The 26,376-nt window shown below is 41.2% G+C and overlaps 2 protein-coding genes across 5 annotated transcripts in view; both read left to right on the forward strand.

Annotated features, from left to right (window-relative positions):
• zgc:66447 (SLAIN motif-containing protein-like) overlaps window positions 1–20,123 on the forward strand; it is a 40,680-nt gene extending 20,557 nt beyond the window's left edge. For 2 of the 3 annotated variants that reach the window (XM_034181315.1, XM_034181314.1), the window contains exons 5-9: window positions 2,493–2,633; window positions 2,893–3,219; window positions 3,363–3,506; window positions 15,972–16,269; window positions 19,174–20,123. In XM_034181315.1, the coding sequence (XP_034037206.1) occupies window positions 2,493–2,633; window positions 2,893–3,219; window positions 3,363–3,506; window positions 15,972–16,269; window positions 19,174–19,228 (965 nt within the window). In that variant the 3' untranslated portion in view covers window positions 19,229–20,123. The remainder of the gene's footprint in view (window positions 1–2,492; window positions 2,634–2,892; window positions 3,220–3,362; window positions 3,507–15,971; window positions 16,270–19,173) is intronic. The other variant, XM_034181316.1, reaches the window with a different exon arrangement.
• Window positions 20,124–20,482: 359 nt separating this feature from the next.
• LOC117520018 (zinc finger protein 711-like) overlaps window positions 20,483–26,376 on the forward strand; it is a 45,120-nt gene continuing 39,226 nt past the window's right edge. The window contains exon 1 of one of the 2 annotated variants that reach the window (XM_034181313.1): window positions 20,483–20,699. The gene's annotated coding sequence lies outside the window, so the exon portion shown is untranslated. The remainder of the gene's footprint in view (window positions 20,700–26,376) is intronic. The other variant, XM_034181312.1, reaches the window with a different exon arrangement.

Raw genomic sequence — 26,376 nt, forward strand, 5'->3', positions numbered from 1 at the left:
CGATTTCTTCTCAATTACTCCACTTGTAATGACAAGTTTAAGGATATTGAACTCAAGTTTGTATGTTTGCAAAATCTGAACTGAAAGCTATCCATTGTCTTCATTAATTGTGAGTTGAAACGAAGCTTATTACCTCCGCCAAGGAGGTTATGTTTTCGGTCGTGTTTGGTTTGTTTGTCTGTCTGATTGTCAGCAGGATAATTCAAAAAGTTTTGAACGGATTTTGATAAAATTTTGTGGAGTGGTTGGAAATGACAAGAGGAACAAGTCATTAAATTTTAGTGGTGATCCGGATCACGATGCTAACGCGTTAGCATGTCTATGGCATTTTCAATGTTAAAAGTTAGCATTAAGCAGTTGCAGCTGTCATCACGTTCGGGTGCATTTGTTTTCAAATTGTACATTTCTTAAATTTATTTTTGTTTATATTTTAATAATCTAATGATTATTATATACAATTTTAGAGAAAGAGACAAAAAGAAATAGATCACTGTGCCAAGGAGGGAATCTCTTTAGGGTCAGTGTCCCTATGGCCTTGTTTAGAGAAGTGTTTCATGAATGTTAAATTCATATATTTGCAGTTTAGTTGAATAATAAATTGAATTTTGTCGCTTATTTGTTTTTGTCTATAAGCACATGCAATATCAATATCAGTGCTCAGATGACAGTAGCTTCTGGGAAAGGTGCAAGTTGCAATAAACTGTGATGTCAAGCACTAAGGGTACATGCTATCCAGTCACAGCAGATGAAACTTTTTTTACTACTGAGCAAACATCATTGTTAGACTTTTTTAGATTCAGTGATTCCACGGTGTGTAGATGTTATGGCGTCAGTGACCCCATGGCCTTGGCGGAGGTTTGCACTCTGAGTGCTTCTAGTCTTTAAGGTGAATTAACTGATTTTCATTTCAATTAACTCACATTTTCAAGGCAGCTGGTGAACTTCAGTTTTCACAGTATACCAACACTTTAACACATTAACACATTTAACACATTAATCAAGTGGAGTAGCAGCTGCACAAGGAGGGGATGGAAGCGTTGCCTCGAAGCTCAGGTCTGTATCCAGACTAAACATGGGCCAATAACCGGTTTCACGGTATACCGCAGTATGAAAAAGCCACGGTATCAAAACCACGCTTCATATGCAAATAGCCATAATGTTATTAAAGCACATTTTAAAGCTATACATAATACCGTGAAACCGCGGTATTTTTGCCCACAGTTATACCATCCAAATCTCATACTGGCCCATGCCTAATCCAGACACTCAGTCGATGGGACACCTAAAAAGTAGGGTGGGGGGAAAATAAATATGAAATGATTTAGATTTTTCCCATAGCCGACCTGAGAGTGCCATCTCCCTGATCATGGCGCGATGCGCTGGTCCAACTTGGACAGCTTTTTGGTGTCTACTGGTCCCCCTCCAGTCCGCTGCATCTCCCGTCGGGATTTTGAGATGTTTTTTTGGTGTCAGAGTTTAAATGGAACCATTTCTTTTTCACCACCTTGGTTGTGTGTCCTTCTCTAGATACTGCATTCACTCCATGTGTGACAGCCTCCCATGCTTGCTTATGATTGGTGTAACCTGCAATAAGGCTACTGAAAGGAATGTTCCTCCTGTGGCTGATTTCCTGCAGCAGTACCTCCACCTCTGAACTACCACAGTTTTTTTTTTTTTTTTTTTTTTTTTCCTCTTTGACTGCTGCACTGAAATTGATTTGATTTTTGCTTTCAGCATTTTGTTTCCTCTTTATGAAATCTGGCCATGGCCATGTAGTCTCATGCCCTTTTATGGCCATTGATGGGCTGTTACCTATGCTGATCATACGGTAATTAGGCTCACCAAGCACACGCTTTCAGTTTATGAGATGGGATTCATCAATTTAAGAACACAGCTGCAAAAAATTCTGCGGTTTAAGAACATGTTGAAGAATCTGATGTAGCGTTTTCTTAAAACCATCTTGAGGACACCTTAAGAAGGAATCTAAGAGGAGTCTTAAGAAGCTGTTGGTGAATGAGGCCCATTGACCTTGGTTTGCTTCTATTGCAAGTGATGAGTGAATAAGGCCTTTTAATTAATTAAAACAGTAACATTAGACTTGGTGAATCTCTCCCGTGTCCATATTGCTTAGACACAGTATGGTTATATGTTGTGTGCAGAAACACAGAAAAAAGTCACATTGTTCAGTGTTGCATCGCCATCCTCTGGCTGTGTAAACTATTGGTCGCATTGTAAGTTTCTGAAGCAAATATTTTTACCTGGCATTGAACTTAAAACAGGAAGTGAGCATAGTGTGTGGAGTCAGACAGATCCCGATAGAATCCACTATTAATCAGTTAAGGGACGAGCATATACATGAGGAATTGGGAATTTAAGGCGTTCTCTATCTTCTTGAAATGTGTGGAAAGAACTTACTAAAGGTGTGGTTAATATCATTTCCACTGTTGTGTAAGAAGGACATTGTGCTCACAGTCACACCTGTGTGTTTGCAGGTGTCAGGAGTATTCAGTCAGCCCTGAGCTCCCAGTCATCCATAGATAGTGAGGTCAGCACCTCAGATGACTCCATCTCCATGGGATATAAGCTGCAAGATCTAACTGATGTCCAGATCATGGCCCGGCTTCAGGAAGAGAGTGAGTAGAGGTGTCTTGCACATCATGTTCTGGAGAGCAGTGAGTGAATGGAGTAGTATAGTGCTGTATGCTCATTAATGTTATTTATTTGTTTTATTTTGAAGAACAAGTAACCAAATTTTACATTTACTTTGCTTGATATGTAAATATTTGTTGTTATAGAAGCTGTGGGGTTTTCTTGAATTTTTCTCTGTAATAATCTGGGTGCAAACAAACATTTCTGGGAGGTATATTTACAATTTGTTATATCTTATATCAGGTTTGAGGCAGGATTATGCTTCGAGTTCAACTTCAGCATCACGCCGCAGTTCAACAGCGTCTCTGCAGTCCCTTCGCAGGGGTGGCACCTACAGTGACCAGGAATTTGACAGTTACAGTCTGGAAGATGAGGATGAGTACAGTTCCCAGCCCCACCCTCGTCACCGTTTCACTCCCTCTCCGTTAGGCTCACCCCGGTGCCTTTCTCCATCCACTTCCAATCACAGTCAAGAATACAGGAGCCGACTTGGTACGCCACGTACAAGGACACCGAGACGATCTCTCCAAGGACCCAGCCCAGAGCTGCTAAAATTTGCCAAGAGTGAGGGTAGGCAATGATTAGTAATAATAATCTATTTATGCACTCGCTCACAGATAAATGCGTGACCATCATGGAGAAGGCCGGTGTGTGAAGCCTGTCATTAGATAAATAGAAGTATTGCTAAATGTGGCATATATGTGTGGTTCCAGAGGAGTTGAGGCACAGCATGCCTAATCTGGCCCCCCGCACCAGTCTACGTTCCCTGGAAGCAGTCAGAAACAGCCGCAGCATGGAGGCTAACCTCCAGAGCTCTGGCAACCGCATGTCCCACCTGACACACTCCCCTTCCACAGGTAACCCTACCCTCCTCGGCCCTCATTTGTCCAGCCTCATTCCTATAAATACCATGTGTCACCTGCATTTTGCCTAGTTGTAAATGTTTGTAGTGCCATCTACAGCACCACCCTGTCCATTCCTAACCACTATGTCTTCAAAGGTAGGGTTTAAGGGATGTGTGAGGGATGTTAAATACAGGTGTCCCAATCACGTGTTTTTTTTTTTTGCCCTCTGATCCTGATCAGCCATTTAATACCGAGTATCTGTCAGTACAGAGTCCTGATCAGATACTTGTATTTTCTTAGATATTACAGTTGCACACAGCACATTCCAAGCATATTAAAGTCAATCCAATATATATGTGTAGCATTAAACAGCTTTGTTGTGTACATAAAAAAACACCAGCAATCCAAGCCGCCCCTTAATGTTTTATATATTTATTTACGTATTTTAAATTAAGTGAACAGATTTTTTTTATGGCTCCTCAATTCTGCTTTGTGCATCATTCTTAGAGTAAAACTAGAACACTCAGAGTAATATTGATGGAACAAACCTTTGTTAAAATTATTATTATTATGTGCAAAAAAAATCAAAAGTGGACCTTTACCGTAAAGAGGAATGTAGAAAGTGCTCTCTGATTGACCGGTAAGAAGGTCATATCACGCTGGCCGTCAGAAACAGACTTGTTATGTATTTGAAATATGTTTTAAAAACTTGCACAACAGGTGCACTGGCTGTTATGGCAGTGTCACCACCGCACTATGAAACTTGGTAAGGCTGACATACACTGTTGATGATCTGTGTGAATGAAATAGTCTTGTTGGATATTTGAAACAAAGGACAGTGTAAATGTTGTTTTGAAATGTGCACCACAGCTCTGTGGTGAACTCAGCTGCACAGCTGAGTACCTGCACCATGCATATGAATCGAAGCAAGAAGAGATGTGCAATAATTTGTTGACTTGGTGTTAATTTATCGAACACAATCAGTCAAATTTTAATCGGGCAATCCCTTTGATCAGATTTGGATATCCCAAGTAGGGGTCGACTGATTATCAGCCTGGCATATTTTCGGCATTTTTGCCGATATCTGTATCAGCCATTTATAGTGGCAGATATGCCAGTTTATTTTTGCAGTGCTGGATGTAGCGAATCACTCGTCACCAAATTCTGCCTTCATGCATACACTTTATAGAAAGAGATAGTCAGTCAGTGACTTTAGTTTTCCGCTCTGAACAGCAGCTGAGAGAGCTCTCTGCTGCAGCACACATCTGAAAGCAGTGCCTCTCTTCTGCTGCAGGACTTGAGTTTCAGTTCAGAATCACAAAGAAAAAAACTTAATCACAATTCTTCATTAAATAATCCAGAACTCCTCCTGTGTCCGTAGCTGCTGTTACATTCCGAAACTAACAGTTGAATTTACAGATTAAAGGCTTCCTGTTTCCAAAAAGATCCTGTCTTTGAGCTAAACTAGAAGAGGGGGGAGGAGCTTCACTCATTTTTACATGAAAGCAAAAGTTAATAGTTTTCATGGAACAGTGTACAAACTGTTTACAAACGATCACGATTGTGTGAACAGCAGACTTTAGCACTAAATGCTTGTTAAAGCATCTAACAATCATAAACTATCATCTTCTGCACATAGCTTCATGTTTGTGAAACATAGAAGTGTGGAAAAACTGACTCAAAGTTTTTCACCCAGGTTTTATTCTTTAAAAAACAGGTTGGACAATAAAAATCAGTCCAGGTTCAGCTCTTGTTCAAATAATACAATTATTAAATGGGATATATTGTTAAAAATTAAATAAATTAAAAAAAAAGCAATCCCACTTAAAAAAAATGCTGAAGGAAAAGTACTGTTGAAGAAGCAATGCTATGTGCATCCAATATTAATGTTTTTAACCTTTTAAACATTATTTATGAACTGTGCATAACATAAAATATAACAGAAATTTGAAATGTACATCATATTTAAGTTAATTAGCCTGAAGTTGCAGCTCTTACAGTCTAATACAAAACATTAAAAATCTTCACAAAGGCTCATTGATGTGTGTGAATCATCCATCGTATTGAGCTAATGTCCTCTGATTTCAAGCACAGAGGGGCTGTTAGGCCATACCACAGTCTTTAAGGTGCGTTTACACATAACAACGACAAGTCACGAATGCCATGAACTATACCTTCTTGGCCGCTGATCACGAATGTGATGATTTGGGGCAGAGGCGGCAGGTGTCCTCAGGAACTGCTGCAACCTGTTACCACACGTTACGATTAATGGCACGTCTTGCTGGAGAATTATCAGGAACCATTACGCACGGTCAAGAATAAGTTTCCGCTTTGTTGCGTGCTGTCGCACGTAACAGTGCATCGTTAAGTTCTGTCACGTTGTGAATGAGGCGAATTCTCTCCACACATGCCCATATTCATCCATCAGCTGCTGAACAATTCAGATAGCTCCAGTTTGCTCCACAGCAGAAGAACTTTGAGACTGCATGCTTCATTGGGCTCTGTGCCATGGAGTGGCGCAGAGAGGAGGAGGAGACGGAGAGAGCCAGATGTGTGGCTTCACGCGGCTCTCGTCTCGCTCATTTTCCCAAACTTCAGGCACAAGTAGCAGGTGGAACACCTGCAGGAGCACACTGAGGAGCATTGGAATGAAACTTTTAGCTGACTTGGCGTCACTGTCCTTCAGCATACTGCAGCAATGAAACTGAATGTGGTGCAGCAGGGTTTAATTGTGTGCACATCAGAGAAGAACGCTGTCACGCTCTATTAAGGATCACCACTAATCAAGATGGATCATCACGCTCAGTTGCGACTTCCACGTCATGAGGCGAATGAGGGTGGTGTGTGACATTCGTGGAAGATTTTTTGATAGCCAAAAATATGCTCCACTGAAATCACGAATATCACGCACCAACATGCACTATTAAAAAGAGCCTACACAGAAACAAACCTATTCAGATGCGTTAAGAATGTCAGGAATGTGCCAAGAATGACGCAAATATGACATTCATAACACGTTTTGCCTATGTGTAAACGCAGCATTAAATATGAATCCCTGCTTTCTGGTTTGTAACAAAGTCCCGTCCACAGCACTACTTGATTTGTTAGAAGTCACAACTTCGGCTTGTCAGTGCTGAAGGCTGCTGTCCCTCAAATTAGCATAGAAGAAGATAGCAATGTGCAGATTGGAGCTGTGTTGGCTGTATTTATTTATGTGTTCATTTATTCAACTTCATAATGTTATTTATAGCTCCTTGCACTTTTTGTGTGAAGGTCATGTTGAAAGGTTTTGTGAATTAAACATGTTGCAAAACATTTAAAGAAAGATTTGCATTGAGTGTGTTATACTAAATTTTGACACCTTTTTGACACATTGGCAAATATTGGCTTGTAATATCGGTATTGGCTTCCAAACCTTGTCAATAATTGTATTGGCCCTTAAAAATCCATATCAGTCAACCCCTAATCCCTAGTTTTAAAATATTCTGATTCAGATGCCAAAAGTCAATGTTTTCTGTTGATCTGTAAATCTGAATGGCTGCATTTATGATTATTATTAAAACATCATAACTGTATTTCCAAAACCGCAGATTTAAAGCTCGCAGCTCACTGAAAGTGAGCAGTTCAGCAGAACGTCGCCCTCCAGCCCACGGGCCAGGTTTAATGCTGCAGTCGACCCGCAATGCAAAAATAATAGTAACGCACAGTGACTTGCAGAAGTAACTTTAATCGGATTACTGTTTTGGAAAGATTAACGCATCAGATTAGAGTAATGCGATAGTAAGTAACGTGTTACCTGCATTACTGATTATTTCACAGGTGTGCCTTAAGCTGGGCAGACACTGTACGATATTTTCAATCGTTGTACTTGGCTCCAGCTCAAACTGTACGACAAAACCACAGGGTGTAAAAGTTCAGAGCGCATGATTTATGTTCTTGTACTATATGGCCCGATGCTGTGATGCGATCTGGCTGCTCACATTGTACGTTCAAAAGCCACATGTCGTACTAGTGTTTCCAGAAGCAAAACATTAACAGAAACTTTTTTTTTTTCTTTTTTTCAAACTTTATTTACATTTCTTATTTTTACAAGAACTCTTGATGGGAGACATCAAATTTTAACATCCCCCCCCCCCCCCCCCCCCCCCAAAAAAAACAATATAAGACTTTACATGAGTTGAAGAATAAGGGGGAAAAAGAAACGGAAGCTGCTCTCCCAAAGAGATGATCACTGTTTATGCTCTCTCCAATTCCGTATCGATGTTTGCACATGCGCAGTGCAAGTGGTTGGGGTAAATCGGCTTGTAGACGCTTGCATCTCTGCTTCAACAGTGCGACACCCTCACGAGGGCCAACCAGAATATCAAACAGGTTTGATTTTCATCCGACCATACGATTGCCAGTCGGGAGGTGGTCGTGAGAGGTTAAACGCATCTCGCACGATTAAGACGAAACTCGGCGCGATCCAAAAAAATTCTCGCACGAGTGAAAAATCGTCTCAAAAGGGCCAAAACTCGCACATTACCCCAATTTTGGCTTCTCTGCACTGGCTCCCTGTACGTTTCAGAATTGATTTTAAGATACTTTTGTTTGTTTTTAAAGCTCTGAATGGACTGGCCCCGCAGTATATCATCAACTGCCTCCAGGTTTACACTCCAGCATGAGCTCTGAGGTCCGAAGGCCAGTCCCAGCTCATGGTGCCTAGGACGAGACTTAAAACTCGAGGGGACAGAGCCTTCTCCGTGGTCGGTCCCAGACTCTGGAACGCTCTGCCCCTACACGTCCGATCTGCTCCCACTGTGGAGTGGTTTAAGTCCCGTCTTAAGGCCCACTTTTATTCCTTGGCTTTTAACATCGCGCGAGTTGTACGGTCCTTGTGTCTTATTTTATTTCTATTTTATTGAAATTTATTGTTTTATCATGGTTTTATTTATTTATGTATTATTTTATCTTATCTATTTTACTGTTATTATTGTTATTATTACTATTTTGCGTGTCTATGCTTTTGCTGTGCAGCACTTTGGAGACTCGAGTCTGTTTAAATGTGCTTTATAAATAAAGTGGATTGGATTGGATAAGCCCAGCTTTAGGCTGGTGAAAATAAAATATATCAAAATATAATAAAATATCAAAATATTTGTTGATTAATTTAATAAGTGATTAATCCTTGCAGCTGTAACATAAAATCAGTTTTACTTGATCATTGTGTAGATATGGAACAAAAAGCAGTTTGTTAAATTATACAGTGTGCGCGTATCCTGCACCCCAACTTGTAAACATTTTCGCATATATTTTTGTTTAGCCTCAATATCTCGGTGTTACACATATTCAGAGAGGGGCAGATTTATGCTTTTGCATTGCAATGAAATAAAGATAACCCTATTTATTTGGTACTGAGCTAGTGAATCCAACATCACTTCTACCCTCCAAAATTCCAATGTTGGTACTGAAGGTCACATGACTGCACAGGATTTATTATAAATAAATAAATACTGGATATGTTTGGCATTTTTCTCTTTCTTTATTTTGTTTGTGATATACATTTTCATTGTTGCTCTGATAGGTTAAGTCCATTAACAGAATAAATGATGATCACAGACTTATGTAAACAAAACACTACATCACTGTGGCTTAAGTGGAGCAGATTGTCATGATCCAAAGGGTTGTGAATTTGATGCCCAGTTAATGAGTGTTAAAATGAAAAATACAAAATTAAATTTGCAGCAAAGTCTTGCCATATTTTAGCCCACCATTTAAATTTTGCTCTGACTGTAAATCTGTTGTAGAATTTCTATTATATTATCACATCACTTAATCCTACAATTTTACAACTATGCAGTTTAAATTTGCTTATAGCCTGATACAGTATATCTGGGAAAGTATTCACTGCACTTCACTTTTTCCACATTTTGCTATGTTACTGCCTTATTAGCAGGATTATGTCAAAATTACTGCACGGAGTTTGACAAAATTTTCACCACAGATAGATATTAGGCCATGGAAGACTCCGTTAAATTTTGGAGGTGATCCTGATCCGGATTCTGGATCAAGATTTATATAGCCATTGAAGGATTACGTCAAAACTCCTTCACAGATTCACACCACGTTTGCACCACAGAAAGGTATTAGGGCATGGAAGATTCCCCTCAGTTTTGGAGCAGATCTGGATCCAGATTCTGGATCAGGATTTCAATCTGTGCGTTTCACTTTGTCAGATTTTGAGGCTTAAGTCAAGGCATAGGTGTCAGACTGATTCCAGAAAGGGCCAAGAGGGTGCAGGTTTTCTTTGTAACCACCCACTGCACCAGGTGATTTCACTGATTAACATCACTTTGAGCAGATGTAATCAGTTAATCAGCGTTTAGAATGGCGTACTGTCCGCTAGCGCCGCCATTTTGTCTGCCTCTGTCGCCGGTTAAAACGCCCTTGAGGATGCCGATGTGGGCTCTATCGGCGTTTTACACGCCGTTGGTTAGGGATACAACGCCGGCCGCCAATTAACGGTGGTGTAAACTGCGGCACTACGGGAAAGGGGCAGGATGAAACGGCGATTAAAAAGTATTAAACGCCATTGTCTCCGTCGTCACGCGAATTCTCCAGGAGCGCTCCCGGAATTATTCGACATGTTGAATAATTTTTTCGATGATTCCCGGTAAAGCCGGAACTATGCCACGCCCCCTAGTGCCGGCGTTAACAACGGCTTGTGATCCTTAAGACGGCCAGAAACTCTTCCGGGACGCTTCCTGGAGCTCTTACCGTCTATGTGTAAACGGGGCTTTAGTGTTGGATGTTGGGAGTGTTCTGGATCAATATGCAGGTTCTGAAGCAGAAAGCTATAACATCCCAATGTAAAACCAACATCGGGAAAACACCATTTTGTTTCAGCTTGTGAATTAAATCTCATATTGCAACATCTTGATCAGTTGGACCATTCTGGATCAGTATGCAATTATTGCTTTGTGTTCTGAAATCTGGATCCAGATAAAGTTTGGGTCACGATTCGAATCACATATCTTTTATTTTGAGTCCTCATCAACCCTTGGTAAATGTCAGAAATCTCAGATTTCCCTTGTTTTTAATAAATTTGCAAAAAATCTCCAAAAAAAGTTTTTCACATTGCCATTATAGGGTTTTATGTGTAGAATTTTGAGAGGAAAAAAAAAAGAATTTCATCAATTTTGGAATAAGACTGTAACGTGAAAAAACTGAAGTGCTGTGAATACTTGCTGGATAATTTGTTGTTGAACAAAGAAAGAATTACAGGTCTGCGTGTGAATTAGTAACCAGTATCTTGGCATATTTACACAACAAGTGTTCTGTATGTCCATAAAACACAAAGTAGGTCTCATATATAGATTTAATTTGGATCAATCTCAGTGTAACCACAGATATCAGAAGGTGGGTTTCTGTTCCCCTCCAAATTGCGCAAATTGAAGCTAAGAATTGAAAATACTCTTAATGGAAACACATGGGGAAAAAACAAAACAAATATTGCAAATAGATTTTTGCGCTTGTATGAGGGGGTTTTTCAGTCTATTCGAGGGATTTGCTGTGTTACAAGTCACATGATGCACAGAAGCATCACATGAGGTTCTAAAATACACAACACATTATGTGGGGAATGAAGTAAGAGACAGAGAGTTTGTTAAATGTTATAAGAAATGACATGGCAATACTGGATTAAAAAACACAAAATGGCATTATTTAGCGGGACTTACTGTTCTGTCGCCATGACTACTGGGTTTACAGTTCTCACAAGAGCCTCCCTAAAATGACAGTTATCATGAGAACACAAGATGCCAGCAGTCTCATTCCATCAGTTAATGGAAAAACTGTCATTTCACTATTCTGTTTTGTCAACATTCTGAAAATATCACAACTTTTGCATCGATCTGTAATAGACCAGCTATTGTCAATAATCTGCTCTTGCTGCATGTTACATTTTGCCTCAAAGGGCAGCTTGGAGATAGAATGATGTTTCACAGAATTCCTACTTTTGTGCCATGAAAATTATCACAGAAAATGTTTCAAAAGCAAATTCTGCTGTTGTTGTTAATAATAATAATAATAATACCTTGTGCCTGATGAGTCACACAACTAAACACAAATGTGACACAAATGATATGTTTCCACTGCAGCGACTACATCCTGATTACCTTATTTTCCACTTTCCCCCTTCAAATACCAGAAAAGAAAGTGTTTGAAAGAGGATTCTGTTTATTTCTACCAGGCAGAAAATAAAATGCCTATGGAAATGTGGAGTGAGTACACAGGAATGACAGAAGCTCAGGTCTGTTTTGTCCTGTTCTGCTCATAGTTGTGACTACTAAAAAGTTTTGGTATGACATCATTTCAGTCCTGGTGTTTGTAGTTGAAACATGGATAGTGGTTACCTGTTCAAATGAGGTGGTAGTCACTGTGGTGTAGAGTCATAGACAAGATGGGAGGCAAAGATGCAAAGTCAGGGAAATGACTGTAAAATCAGGCCTACCTCCCGTGGGACCATGCACTATGGCAGCTCAGACTCGTGATGTTGTTGGGCACTAGGTTTTCAGCACATGGCTCACATTTCTACCGTCTCTGAATTCCTGCCTTTATCAGTGAGGTGCATGTGTTTGTTCCACATTAACATTTTCAAAGTGAATTATAAAATTATTGGAAAAATACTTGCAAGTTTCTTTTCAAGATTTCTGCATGTCTTCCTGCATCTGAACCCCCATCATCTGTGACATACCCAACTAAATACACTGCTCAAAAAAATTAAAGGAACACTTTGAAAACACATCAGATTTCAGTAGGAAAAAAAATCATGCAGGATATCTATCCTGATACAGACGGGATAATGTGTTAGGAATCAAAGGATGCCACAACATTTGATGAAAATGAAAATTGTCAACTTAGAGGGCTGAAATCAAAGACACCCATAAAATCAAAGGGAAAAAATTTATGCAGCAGGCTAGTCCATTTTGCCAAAATTTAATTGCTGCAAGTCATAATGGTACTCGGTAGTTTGTATGGCCCCCATGTGCTTGTATACATGCCTGACAATTTTGAGGCAGGCTTCTAATAAGATGATGACTGATGGCCTGGGGGATCTCTTCCCAGATCTGGGCCAAGGCATCACTTAGCTTCTGGACAGTCTGAGGTGCAATCTGGTGGCATTGGATGGACTGAAACCTAATGTCCCAGAGGTGATTTGATTTAGGTCAGCCGAACATTGGGGCCAGTCAGTGGTATCAGTTCCTTCATCCTCCAGGAACTGCCTACATACTCTAGCCCATGAGGCCCGGCATTGTCATGCACTAGGAGGAACCCAAGATCCACTACACCAGCGTAGGGTAGGACAATAGGTCCAAGGACTTCAACCCGATATGTAATAGCAGTCAGGATGCCATTGTCTAGCCTGTAGAGGGACATGCCTCCCCAGACATCACTGACCCACCACCAAACTGGTCATGCTGAATTATGTTACAAGCAGCATAACATGCACCCTTTCATGTCTGTCTCGTGCTCAGGTTGAACCTGCTTTTATCTGTAAATGGACTGCATTTATACAGCGCTTTTCCACCTGCATCCAACGCTCAATTCGCTTTACAAATAATGCCTCACATTCACCCCAATGTCAGGCTGCTGCCATGCAAGGCGCCACTACACTCCAGGAGCAACTAGGGGGGATTAAGGACCTTGCCCAAGCGCCCTTGGTGATTTTCTGGTCAGGCTGGGATTTGAACCGAGGATCCTCTGGTCTCAAGCCCAACGCTTAACCACTAGTGAAAAGCACAGGGTGCCATTGATGGACCTGCCAATTCTGGTATTCTATGGCAAATGCCAATCAAGCTCCACGGTGTCGGCCAGCGAGCGCAGGGCCCACTACAGTGAGCATTGGGCCCTCAGGCCACCTTTGTGAAGTCTGATTGTTTGGTCAGAGACATTCCCACCAATGGCCTGCTGGAGGTCAGTTTGTAGGGCTCTGGCAGTGCTCATCCTGTTCCTCCTTACACAAAGGAGCAGATACCGGTTCTACTGAGTTAAGGACCTTCTACAGCCCTGTCCACCTCTCCTAGAGTAACTGGCTGTCTCCTGGAATCTCTTCCATGCTCTTGAGACCATGCTGGGAGACACAGCTAACCTTGTGGCAATGGCACATATTGATGTTCCATCCTGGTGGAGTTGTCCTACCTGTGTAACCTCTGTAGGGTCCACGTAACGCACCATGCTACCAGTAATGACACTGACCTTAGTAAAATGCAAAACTAGTGCAAAATCAGTCAGAAAAGATGAGTAGGGGAAAAAAATGTCAGTGGCCTCCACTTGTAAAACTTTTTGGGTGTTGTCTCATTGTTGCCCCTTGTGAGCACCTGTTCTTAACTTCATTAATACCAAAGCAGCTGAAACAGATTGAATGAAACTGACCCCCCTTTGCTACTTAACTGTCCAGATCAATATCCCAGAAGTTGAACTGACTTCTATACTACAACCCCTGGCAAAAATTATGGAATCACCGGCCTCGGAGGATGTTCATTCAGTTGTTTAATTTTGTAGAAAAAAAAGCAGATCACAGACATGACACAAAACTAAAGTCATTTCAAATGGCAACTTTCTGGCTTTAAGAAACACTATAAGAAATCAGGAAAAAAAAATGTGGCAGTCAGTAACAGTTACTTTTTAGACCAAGCAGAGGGAAAAAAATACAGACTCACTCAATTCTGAGGAAAAAATTATGGAATCATGAAAAACAAAAGAACGCTCCAACACATCACTAGTATTTTGTTGCACCACCTCTGGCTTTTATAACGGCTTGCAGTCTCTGAGGCATGTACTTAATGAGTGACAAACAGTACTCTTCATCAATCTGGCTCCAACTTTCTCTGATTGCTGTTGCCAGATCAGCTTTGCAGGTTGGAGCCTTGTCATGGACCATTTTCTTCAACTTACACCAAAAATTTTCAATTGGATTAAGATCCGGACTATTTGCAGGCCATGACATTGACCCTATGTGTCTTTTTGCAAGGAATGTTTTCACAGTTTTTGCTCTATGGCAAGATGCATTATCATCTTGAAAAATGATTTCCTCATCCCCAAACATCCTTTCAATTGATGGGATAAGAAAAGTGTCCAAAATATCAATGTAAACTTGTGCATTTATTGATGATGTAATGACAGCCATCTCCCCAGTGCCTTTACCTGACATGCAGCCCCATATCATCAATGACATGTTCTCTTCAGGCAGCCATCTTTATAAATCTCATTGGAATGGCACTAAACAAAAGTTCCAGCATCATCACCTTGCCCAATGCAGATTTGAGATTCATCACTGAATATGACTTTCATCCAGTCATCCACAGTCCACGATTTCTTTTCCTTAGCCCATTGTAACCTTGTTTTTTTCTGTTTAGGTGTTAATGATGGCTTTCGTTTAACTTTTCTGTATGTAAATCCCATTTCCTTTAGGCGGTTTCTTATAGTTCGGTCACAGACGTTGACTCCAGTTTCCTCCGATTCGTTCCTCATTTGTTTTGTTGTGCATTTTCGATTTTTGAGACATATTGCTTTAAGTTTTCTGTCTTGACTCTATTATGTCTTCCTTGGTCTACCAGTATGTTTGCCTTTAACAACCTTCCCATGTTGTTTGTATTTGGTCCAGAGTTTAGACACAGCTGACTGTGAACAACCAACATCTTTTGCAACATTGTGTGATGATTTACCCTCTTTTAAGAGTTTGATAATCCTCTCCTTTGTTTCAATTGACATCTCTCGTGTTGGAGCCATGATTCATGTCAATCCACTTGGTGCAACAGCTCTCCAAGGTGTGATCACTCCTTTTTAGATGCAGACTAACGAGCAGATCTGATTTGATGCAGGTGTTAGTTTTGGGGATGAAAATTTACAGGGTGATTCCATAATTTATTCCTCAGAATTGAGTGAGTCCATATTTTTTTTTTCCCTCTGCTTGGTCTAAAAAAGTAACCGTTACTGACTGCCACAATTATTTTTCCTGATTTCTTATAGTGTTTCTTAAAGCCAGAAAGTTGCCATTTGAAATGACTTTAGTTTTGTGTCATGTATGTGATCTGCTTTTTTTCTACAAAATTAAACAACTGAATGAACATCCTCCGAGGCCGGTGATTCCATAATTATTGCCAGGGGTTGTATACTCGTACTATGCTATACTCTAATTTAAAAAATGTTCTTTCTTTCTTTCTTTCTTTATTTATTTTTTAGCAGTGTGTTATGTTGCCCTTGTGATCATCAGAACTGTTTCACTCACCTACTACAAAGTTTTTCTTTTTGCTTTACTCCAAAATGGCATAGTCCATTAATGTGCTTCCAAAGCAACATGCTTGCCTACAACTCATACATGCCAAACCTTAAGTTTGGAACTCATTTTTCTGTGTTTGTGTATTTTTATTTTTTCTCTGATTAAGGTATTAGGGGTTTGAGTCCCTGTTATGTTCCTCTACCTTTCTTCTGCTCAAGGTATGGCTTGTAGTCGACCTCGCAGCAATGGCCAGTCTCCGCTGTCCCTGCGAACTCCGGTGAAAGCTGTGACTCCTGTGGGGTCCATGGCAGCAGCTCGTAAGCCTTCCAGAGGTCTGCCCATTATCCAAACACCACCTGCAATAGCGACCCGCAGGGGCCCGTCTCTAGGATCTGCCATTGGTGGAGCGTGCCAGTCTGGTAGAGGCTCAGCTGCAGCAGGAAGGCCTGTGACGGGTCGAGGACAGACTGTGCCATCAGCATCCACTAGGAGTAAACTTTCTCAGCCCCCCAGAAGGTGAGTATTTAATGTGTAGACGTGTAGAGATTACAGTCACATTGTACAGCTAAAATCCAAAATGTTGTTCATGTGACAATGACAGGCATTTCCAAAACCATTCCATTTTTTTGAATGGTCTCCATCTACACTGGAACACATAGAACAGCAGTGTCCAAAGACATTCCAGAAAGGGCCAAGAAGGTAAAGGTTTTCTTTGCAGCCAGTGACTCTAGCAGGTGATTTCACAGATTGACTCATCCCATCTGCTCAAATTGATGTTAATCAGTGCTGTGTAAAATGCATTATCCACTGGAACATTTATGGATGATTTTTAGATGACTAAATCCAAATCCATATTTATGCATGGTTCACATGGCAAAATAATTAGGCCGATATCAGACCCGATTGTTGTGATGACACTAAAGATAATCTTATCAGATATTCCTGCCTTGTGTGGTGTGTTACGAGTGCTCTGATCTGCTCGGAAGGACATCAGGAGCGCTCTGATCGCAAATCGGGGCTGCCCAACATGTTGGATTGTCTTGATCCAATATCGCAGCGTATGATGTGTTCCACAAACGAGCATGCAGCCTGCTGAATGTTACATGCAGCCAATCAGAAAGTGAGGTGACAGATGCACAGAGCAAAATCTAAAATCAAAACAGCTGTTCTGTCTACCAGAAAGTCCGTGGTCACGCTGTCTCCACTCCTTTATAGAACGCCTTTTCTTTTTGTATCTTTTTTCCCCTCTGTTGTAAATAGTCCACAAACTATCTCCACTTGTTTCCTATGAAGTCACGTTTCATCTCGAGAGATTTTGCAAGATTTCCTGTCTGATGTGGGAATGTTCATGTGTGAAATCTGTTCGTGTGTGGTGTGTTGACTTCACCGTGTGGCTGAACACCACACACTGTACGCCCAAACCTGTCAGATCTATGTTGTTTTTTGTTTTGTTTTATCTCCACGTTTGTGGTCTCTCAGGTTTTGGAAACCTGAGAGACAGATCATTTTAAAATCTTGCTGTGTGAACCAGGCTTTAGTTGCAAACCAGTCCTTCAGGAAGTCAGGAAAATTATCTTGTTGCCTCCAGCCATTTTGGCAGTCTTGCGTAATTACATCCACCAGCAAAGTCGTGTTTTCAGTGCTCCTTGTTTGTTTTGATGTTGTAGTTTTAGAATTATAGTAGAACTACCCGAACGGCTTTTCTGGAAACTTAATGGAAGGGTGGAGTGTGGACACTTTCTTCAGCGTTACAACACAGGACGATTGAGCAGATTTCCACCAATTTCTTGGAAATAAACATTTCACATTACCAATAAATACATATTGCATAGACCATGAAATGTAATATCACACAAACTGTTCATGTTTACCTGATTAAACACGGGTGAGTCTGTACACTTCAATAATCCATTTCTTGCTGGCGGTCTTTCTCCTCATTAAATATAAAACACCTGGTTTGTCCTTTTTGGTGGAGCAAGCTGTAAAAGTTGAAACTTTTTTACTTTTGATGACAAGCCTGTCACGATTCACGGTTCGTGCTTACAGCACTCACAGCCAGCAGTGGCATAATTTTTCATTGGGTTCTCATTGAAATAAATGGAACACTCACTTTATCATCTGGTGCTTGTAATCAATGTGTGACTGCAGTGTCAATCCATTATCTTGTTTTGTGTGTTCACATGAAAACTACTTAATTTTCTTACTTTAAGCATTTCAAGATTTGTGCACAGTGTAGGTCTTTTTTGGGGGGTGGGTGATTTTTCCCACCAGAAAAGCAAAATAAGCCAGCCAATGCTTACCAGCCCAGTGAAGAGAAATTGTGGAGAGCTGGACATGTCCCAACTTGTCCCCTGGCACTCCGAAACGGAGGTGTTCCTTTGTCTCGCTCGATCAGCGAATCGGTCGTGACGCGCGAAGCCTCCGCGCGGCTTTCCATGACAAAATCTCTTGTTAAAAGTGAAATCTGCCGGAAAATGGCTGATGTACAGCTCTTGTGATAACCAGAGAAATTGCTCACGACGGTCCCAGCTTCACACAGCCATCCGTTTAGAAATGATGTGGTGGTTTCTGCCTCTCGATGGCGGCTCGGAGCATGGCGCGCCGTGCGCCATTGTGGGGCGTCCTTAAAGCTGTAGTAACAGTCCTTATTCTCTGTGAAGCCCGTAAAATTTTCACCAAAAGCCAGATAAATTTTTCGAATGGTTTCCAGCTGCTTGTCTCCAACAGTTTCTGAAAAAATTCTGAAGGGGGAAAAAAAGCCCAAATCATTCCGCCATTTCCTGACAATGAAAATCCAACAAGGGGGCTGGACCACTCCTCCCACAAGACGTGCTCACAGGTGAATGACGCAACCGACAGGCGTGGAAAAACTCACGCATGCGCACGAAGGTTTAAGCTTGGCTGACGTAAAAACATATGAATCAAATCCATATAGTTTTTGAAAAAAATAAAAAGGTACGATACTTTTCTCACAGACCTCATAAATGAATGTCATCAAAATTTGCTGTCTGAGCATTGCTGGAAATTTGGCACACAGTTTAAATGTAAAAAAGAAAAAAAAGTTTCTGAATGATTCCTATAATCTCAATATAGTTAGCCTGTTGGAGTTTTGATGTCATGGTTTAGTTTTACCCTGTTCAGAGTCAATTGCCCAATCCCGCTGTCCTCCCTAAGCAGTCCCCGAGGGCTGACATTGGGATTGGGCCACAGTTTGTTGTATCAGCTGTGAGGACAGTGGAAAACATCTGACCACAGTATGGCTTACACCACCTGGGTAGACAGCCAAAACATAGTAGAGGAAAAAACGTCTGTCAGTCACTGAGGCACTCAACTTTGGGTCAGATGTTATATTTTCATCATGACAGTTTTTGTGCACTTGTTGTGGTTCCAGATTTTACTAATTTCCTGATTTATGGACAGGTCTATGGGCATGACGAAGATCTCCGATGAGTCATGGAAAGATGGCTGTTACTGAGTCTGAACAGTGAAGGATGGTTGCTTTTTCAACCCTGACCTGACCTCTTTTACCTTCCATACTAAAAAGAACAAAGCCACTGTGCACACAAATACAATCTACCATCTCTGGGTTCCTATTTCAGACTGAAAAGCTGGGCTGCACTGGATTTGTAGTTGAGACCTGTCTCTTTCCTTTGCATGAAATACTGTCAACCCACACACACACACACACACAGGACATGTAGGAAGGCACACTTGCACACACGCCTCTGTGCTTCCAGAAGATTGGTGTCATTTTCTTGTATTTTTGTTAATGCTGGAAAAATAATGGCTGTAATTAATTTTTGTTGATGTAAATGAAATGAAGAAAATTTAAAATTAATATTTTGCTGTTTTTTTTTTCCTATTTCTCTGTGAATTCTAACGAGATGAAGGTGCTGAGTGTTGCATTCTTGGTGATTTTCCTGACCTTAAACATTTTCATCTCCCTGCAATACAATAAATCTTCAAAATGTCATAATTTTATATGTGAATTGATGAAGGTTTGTGATTTTTTTACATTTGTATTGTATGTGTTTTGCTCCTTTCCTGCACATCAGTGCAACCCTGTAGACCACAATGTCCTTATAATTTTAAAAATGTGTTTGTGCCAAGGTGCATTTCAGCTGCAACTTCACAATTCCTAAAGTAATCTTAAATTTAAGAAGTGCTATTCTGGTATGTAATTTTCCAGGCATTTTTATTGCATATCTAGAAATAGATCGGTCTGTGTTATTTGGATGTGCTGTAAAAAACAAACAAACACTTTATGCACGAAGGCCTTGTGCCTTGGTCACCTATGCACCCTCTTGCAAATTGCCTCCTAGAATTAGAAACTGTTGTCAAAACAAATAAAATCTACCCTGATACCATGATCGCCTATTTAGTTTTTAATCTGGGATGTGTGAGTTCTTAAGTGTGTTTGCATCACAGGCTAACTAGTGCCACAATGCAGTGTGTTCCCTTCAGCCTACTGTCAGCATATCCTGGATATTTCCTTGGGTGGGTGCGTGTGAGCGCACGGCTCTCAAATGAGTTGCACGCCAATGGCCTACAGGCCTCAGCTTTGCACGCAAAACGTGAGCGCACGGTTCCCAGCCACAATAAAATTGATATTGATGGACGTGTTAACTTTTAAACTTATTTGTGCGTGCGAAAGCGGTACATAAATATCTGATCGGTAAGGGAATGGTCGCATTAATGTAACTGCTCTCTTATGTATGACGCAAATAGAAAGGGATCAGCGGTAAACGAGGCCACGCATTGTCTGCCCCCCGCCCTCCCTCTGCTTGTCAGGAAGCAAGCTGATTGGCCGAGGCCTAGCAAAGAGCGCCCGGGGATCCAAAAGTGCAGGCCGCACTTAGCTTACCGTCAAAAATAAACCAAAACAATAACAGACAAAACCGACAACGGGGAGAAGCGCCGACAGCGCGAGAAGACGTCGTTATCAGGTAAAATTATTTTGAACCGGCTGGAAAGGCACGTTAAATAAGGCGGCCGGGCCCAGTCGGCCGTAGCGGGCCGCATTCAGCCTTCTCGGGAAAACTTCATGCGGCACAAAGCGGCTCCACCTTAGCTTAGCAAGCTACTTAGCCAAGCGAACGGACGTCGTCGTTGTTAATGAGTAAAAAGCACCCAGTCCGCTTAAAAAAATCATATCACACGGTCGTTGGTACTATATATTCCACTACCGTCTTAGTGTGTATGTAAATGATGCTGTAATTGTATTGAGACCGACTATAAAATTTCCTCGCATTAGCATTTATGCTAAAAAAAAATGGCGCTGGGATGACCAGCCGTAGCTTGCATGCTAGTTAGCTGAAGTGGGTGGAGGGCGGTAGCCGCCCTATAAACATTGCATAACAACAGTGTTTACGATGTTTTGATCGACGGCTGAACATGTCTGACATTGGATGTATGAATATGTCAAGAGACAGAGGAGTCCAGCGGAAGTTTCTGTTTTTGTCCCTACATAATTAATTGCTCTCCGTAAACAAGCATATCGTTACTGCTGATTATTGTAGACATGATTGGACCTTTTTTGGCCGTAGTTTAATTATGTTTAATTCCCCCTCAAAACGAAATTTGGCATAAAGTCGGGCACGCACACGCCTATCCACCCGGATTCTGAACAGAATAAGCAGTTTCTCTGAGCGGAGCTGCGGCCATCTGGCTCTACTAGCTCCAGGTGTACCGTTCTGTGCGCTCTCAGGTTGACGCTAATGCCTGTTGTACTTCCGATTGGCAATAGGTGGTGCTCGTAGCCGTAATCAGAGATAGGTGGTTCTGTGAATCTATGAATGTGCCCAATACATAATCAGAATGTCTTTTTATAAACTTAAGATTGAGGAGTTGTGATTTCTCTGGCGTATTTGCTTATGTAGTGCAGACTGATCAAGTGGTGCAGTGAAGCTGTTTTGAAAGGATTTTAGAGAAAAGGTTGAAGGGAGGAGACATGGTAGGTCAAGAAGTTTGGTTTTATGGCAAGTAAAGGAACAGCTGATGTATAGAGGGTTTTCATGTGACGTATCGGTCATGTGATTTTGCACCCCGCGGTGCAAAATCTGGATTACGAAGCGGTGGCCGTTGTGATACGCTACGTGCATTTAGCGAGCACTGGCAGAAGCTTCAACAGTGGTCAACTTTTGTGCTGTCTTCGGTTGTTCAAACAGAGGTGATAAAAACGAGGCAGGTTGCTCATTTTACAGGCTAACAGCAGTTATTGTGCATCAAACAGTGGAGTGTTACGAGCTTTCTAAGCTACAGAAAGACCTGGCTCAGCAGAAGAGGCAGAGCACATCTGAAGGAAGCTTTAATATGGCCAGCACCAAGCAGACCTCCCGTAAATCCAAAGCCGCCTGGAAGAGCACTCCGGCTACTGGTCTCAGCATCACGGTGCCGGGCGTGTAACGGCAAGGCCTCTTCACACCGCCAATAGCCGGAGCGCTCTTCCGTGCGGCTTTGGTAGCAAGCTGCTTCCTCGGAGCGTTTCCTCCGGTGGATTTACGGGCTGTCTGCTTGGTTCTGACCATATTAAAGTAGACCTGCATTGAAATAAATGTGGTCAGATTTCAGAAAGAAATAGCTGATATGTATTTATAAGACCCTTGTGAATGCAGTAAAGTAAATCTGTAAGCCCAAATTTGTAATTCAGCGGAGAAATCTTTGTTTAAAAATGACAAATTTGCAGCTAAAATTTAGCCCTCTGTGAAAACAGTTTGTACAGCCGTATCATTTCCATGATGTCAGGGACAAGACGACGCGCTCCCGCCTTCAGTCCGATCCCGCATTGAAATCGATTTTATCTCTTAGTAATGTTACTTATACACATCCTGGTTTCAACATCCAAAAGTAAGCTGCAATGAATGTGAGATACAGATCTGGGTGCTCAGATTTGCAAGACATCAACAGCGGGCGCCGTTCTTTCTCTCCCGCTCTCTGCCTCCGCTGCGCTTATTAAGATTGCGGGCTCGTTAACGAGCTCGTTAACCGCCGACCGGGCCACCCACACCGCCCGTGTCTGCTTTGGTGTTGTGCCAGATTCAGCGCACAACACCGGCATCACCTCTCTGTCTACTGAATGGAGCTGCAACACACTTGGCACAAGTCCTGAGATTAGGTTCACTGTTTTAATGCGAAGCGGCCGGTACACCTGTTGCTGCAAGGACAGACTTCTTGCGGCAAAATCCACAGCACCGCACGTCTCGGCAATCAGAGCCCCAGAGCTCCATGGATGCTGAGAGAAGTTTGTATATTTTTAATGACTGGGATTCTTTGCGGGTCTCGCCTCCATATCCCGCGATGGTACCGGAGGCGAAAGACAGTAGATTTTCATTGCGACACCACTTAATCAAACGGGCGTATGAAAAAGTCCCCCAAAATAATTTTCAAGCACAAATAAAAGAAATGTGTACTCACCAAACGTGCCGCAAGACAATATGAAGTTTTAAAAAAAGTAGATCCTTCCGTATAAGACAAGAAAAAGTGCAGATGCAAACTGACGTAAATCCATAAATTACAATTGGCGCAATGCATGCTGGGAGAGGGTCTTGTCCGTGACGTCTCGGCAGCGTCCATGATGAGAGGGACAATTTGCGGAGGGCTAAATGTTAGCTGTAAATTTGTCATTTTCAAATGAAGATTCCTCCTTTGAATGACAGATCTGGGCTTGCAGATTTTCTTTACTACATTCAGAAGGATCTCGTGTAAATGTAAGTCATTTTTTGTTCAAACAATCTGACTGCATTTTTTTCAGTGCAGGTCTCCTTTAAGCTTAAGCTGTGAAACTGCAGGCCACTTCCTTACATCGTCATTAAATTCACTGTCCAGTACAACATACGGATCCACTGAACCAACTGTTACACATCAGCCACAATAAACAGCTTTATCTCAATGGTTTAAAGCCTCGTAATGAGCTTTCATTCTCTCTATTTTCTTTGACGCGCCAGCCGCATAGTAATCCACGATGGAGACGAACAGATCGGTCACGTGATTGAAAACCCTCTGTTGTTTGGCTGAAGACAACTCACAAAAAAGCATAGACGAAAAATCTCTTTTATGAAGAGATTTTTATTCACCTCTTGTATGTAATCTTGTTTAATGAAGATTGTTATTCAAAGGTTTGCTTGCAGGTAGAAATGTATGTTTAAATACATACACAACTTTCAATAACTTTTGTTCAGTACCCTTTTGTTCAACAGCTTGTGAAGAGACTGGCACCAGACCATACAGTACCCCCCCCCCCCCCCCTCTACATTTTTTTACTACAACCCCTGGCAAAAATTATGGAATCACCGGCCTCAGAGGATGTTCATTCAGTTGTTTAATTTTGTAGAAAAAAGCAGATCACAGACATGACACAAAGCTAAAGTCATTTCAAATGGCAACTTTCTGGCTTTAAGAAACACTATAAGAAATCAAGAAAACAAGATTGTGGCAGTCAGTAACGGTTACTTTTTTAGACCAAGCAGAGGAAAAAATATGGAATCACTCAATTCTGAGGAAAAAATTATGGAATCACCCTGTAAATTTTCATCCCCCAAATTAACACCTGCATCAAATCAGATCTGCTCATTGACATTGACCCTATGCCATGACATTGACCCTATGTGTCTTTTTGCAAGGAATGTTTTTGCAGTTTTTGCTCTATGGCAAGATGCATTATCATCTTGAAAAATGATTTCATCATCCCCAAACATCCTTTCAATTGTCCAAAATATCAACATAAACTTGTGCATTTATTGATGATGTAATGACAGCCATCTCCCCAGTGCCTTTACCTGACATGCAGCCCCATATCATCAATGACTGTGGAAATTTACATGTTCTTTTCAGGTAGTCATCTTTATAAATCTCATTGGAAAGGCACCAAACAAAAGTTCCAGCATCATCACCTTGCCCAATGCAGATTCGAGATTCATCACTGAATATGACTTTCATCCAGTCATCCACAGTCCACAATTGCTTTTCCTTAGCCCATTGTAACCTTGTTTTTTTCTGTTTAGGTGTTAATGATGCCTTTCGTTTAGCTTTTCTGTATGTAAATCCCATTTCCTTTAGGCGGTTTCTTACAGTTCGGTTACAGACATTGACTCCAGTTTCCTCCCATTCGTTCCTCATTTGTTTTGTTGTACATTTTTCGATTTTTGAGACATATTGCTTTAAGTTTTCTGTCTTGACGCTTTGTCTTCCTTGGTCTACCAGTATGTTTGCCTTTAACAACCTTCCCATGTTGTTTGTATTTGGTCCAGAGTTTAGACACAGCTGACTGTGAACAACCAACATCTTTTGCAACATTGCGTGATGATTTACTCTCTTTTAAGAGTTTGGTAATCCTCTCCTTTGTTTCAATTGACATCTCTCGTGTTGGAGCCATGATTCATGTTAGTCCACTTGGTGTAACAGCTCTCCAAGGTGTGTTCACTCCTTTTTAGATGCAGACTAACGAGCAGATCTGATATGATGCAGGTATTAGTTTTGGGGATGAAAATTTACAGGGTGATTCCATAATTTTTTCCTCAGAATTGAGTGATTTCATATTTTTTTCCTCTGCTTGGTCTAAAAAAGTAACCGTTACTGACTGCCACAATCTTTTTTTCTTGATTTCTTATAGTGTTTCTTAAAGCCAGAAAGTTGCCATTTGAAATGACTTTAGTTTTGTGTCATGTCTGTGATCTGCTTTTTTTCTACAAAATTAAACAACTGAATGAACATCCTCTGAGGCCGGTGATTCCATAATTTTTGCCAGGGGTTGTAATAGCCCAATTTCATAGCCTTAAGAGTGTGCATATCATGAATGCTTGGTCTTGTTGGATTTGTGAGAAACTACTGAATCTACTGGTACCTTGTTTCCCATGTAACAATAAGAGATATACTCAAAACCTGGATTAATCTTTTTAGTCACGTAGCACTACTATTATTCTGAACACTACTGTAGCTCTTACATTGATGTCGCACACATGCACTGTAATGAATGCTACATTGCGCAGTGCTGCAAAATCTCCGTCTGTAGACGGATTCCCGTCAATTTTTATTTTCTGGTTCCGTTTACAGTGGTCCCTCGCTGTAACGCGGTTCACCTTTCGCGGCCTCGCAGTTTCGCAGATTTTTTTTTTAGTCCAGTTTTGCATGCTTTTTTTTTTTTTACACTGCATTGTGTTCTGCAGCCTCATCAAGCAGCCGGTCGCGGCACCGCGAAGGGAGAGCACGCGCATTGTGTTCTGCGTGTCTGTTTATAAGAATCTTCTCGCCCAGAAGAAAAAACAGCGCCAACAACTACCCATATCTGTGTTCTTCACTCGGAAAAAGACACCTGCAGTGAGGTGTGATTCAGTGGAAAAAGGCGCAGCGCCAGGATGAAGAGGCGTGATCAGAGGAACTGTGAAATACTGGTCAGTCACTATTAATAATTTCTTATGTGTCCAACCTCGTACGTTGATCGTTAAAATTAAATTTTAGTTCTAAAAGCCATCATAATTATTTATAGGAAAACGTTCTATTTTTATTTCTCAAACAAATGTTTGGGCCTGAAAACAGGTTGGTCTTATTTTTCTACTAAGGTTTGAACTTTGAGAGTGTTTACACATGAGAGAAAAGTGAGAAAATGTTAATGCCTGTTTGAGAAACGTG

Source organism: Thalassophryne amazonica, chromosome 11, assembly GCF_902500255.1.
Source record: "Thalassophryne amazonica chromosome 11, fThaAma1.1, whole genome shotgun sequence".
Taxonomy (NCBI): Eukaryota; Metazoa; Chordata; class Actinopteri; order Batrachoidiformes; family Batrachoididae; genus Thalassophryne; species Thalassophryne amazonica.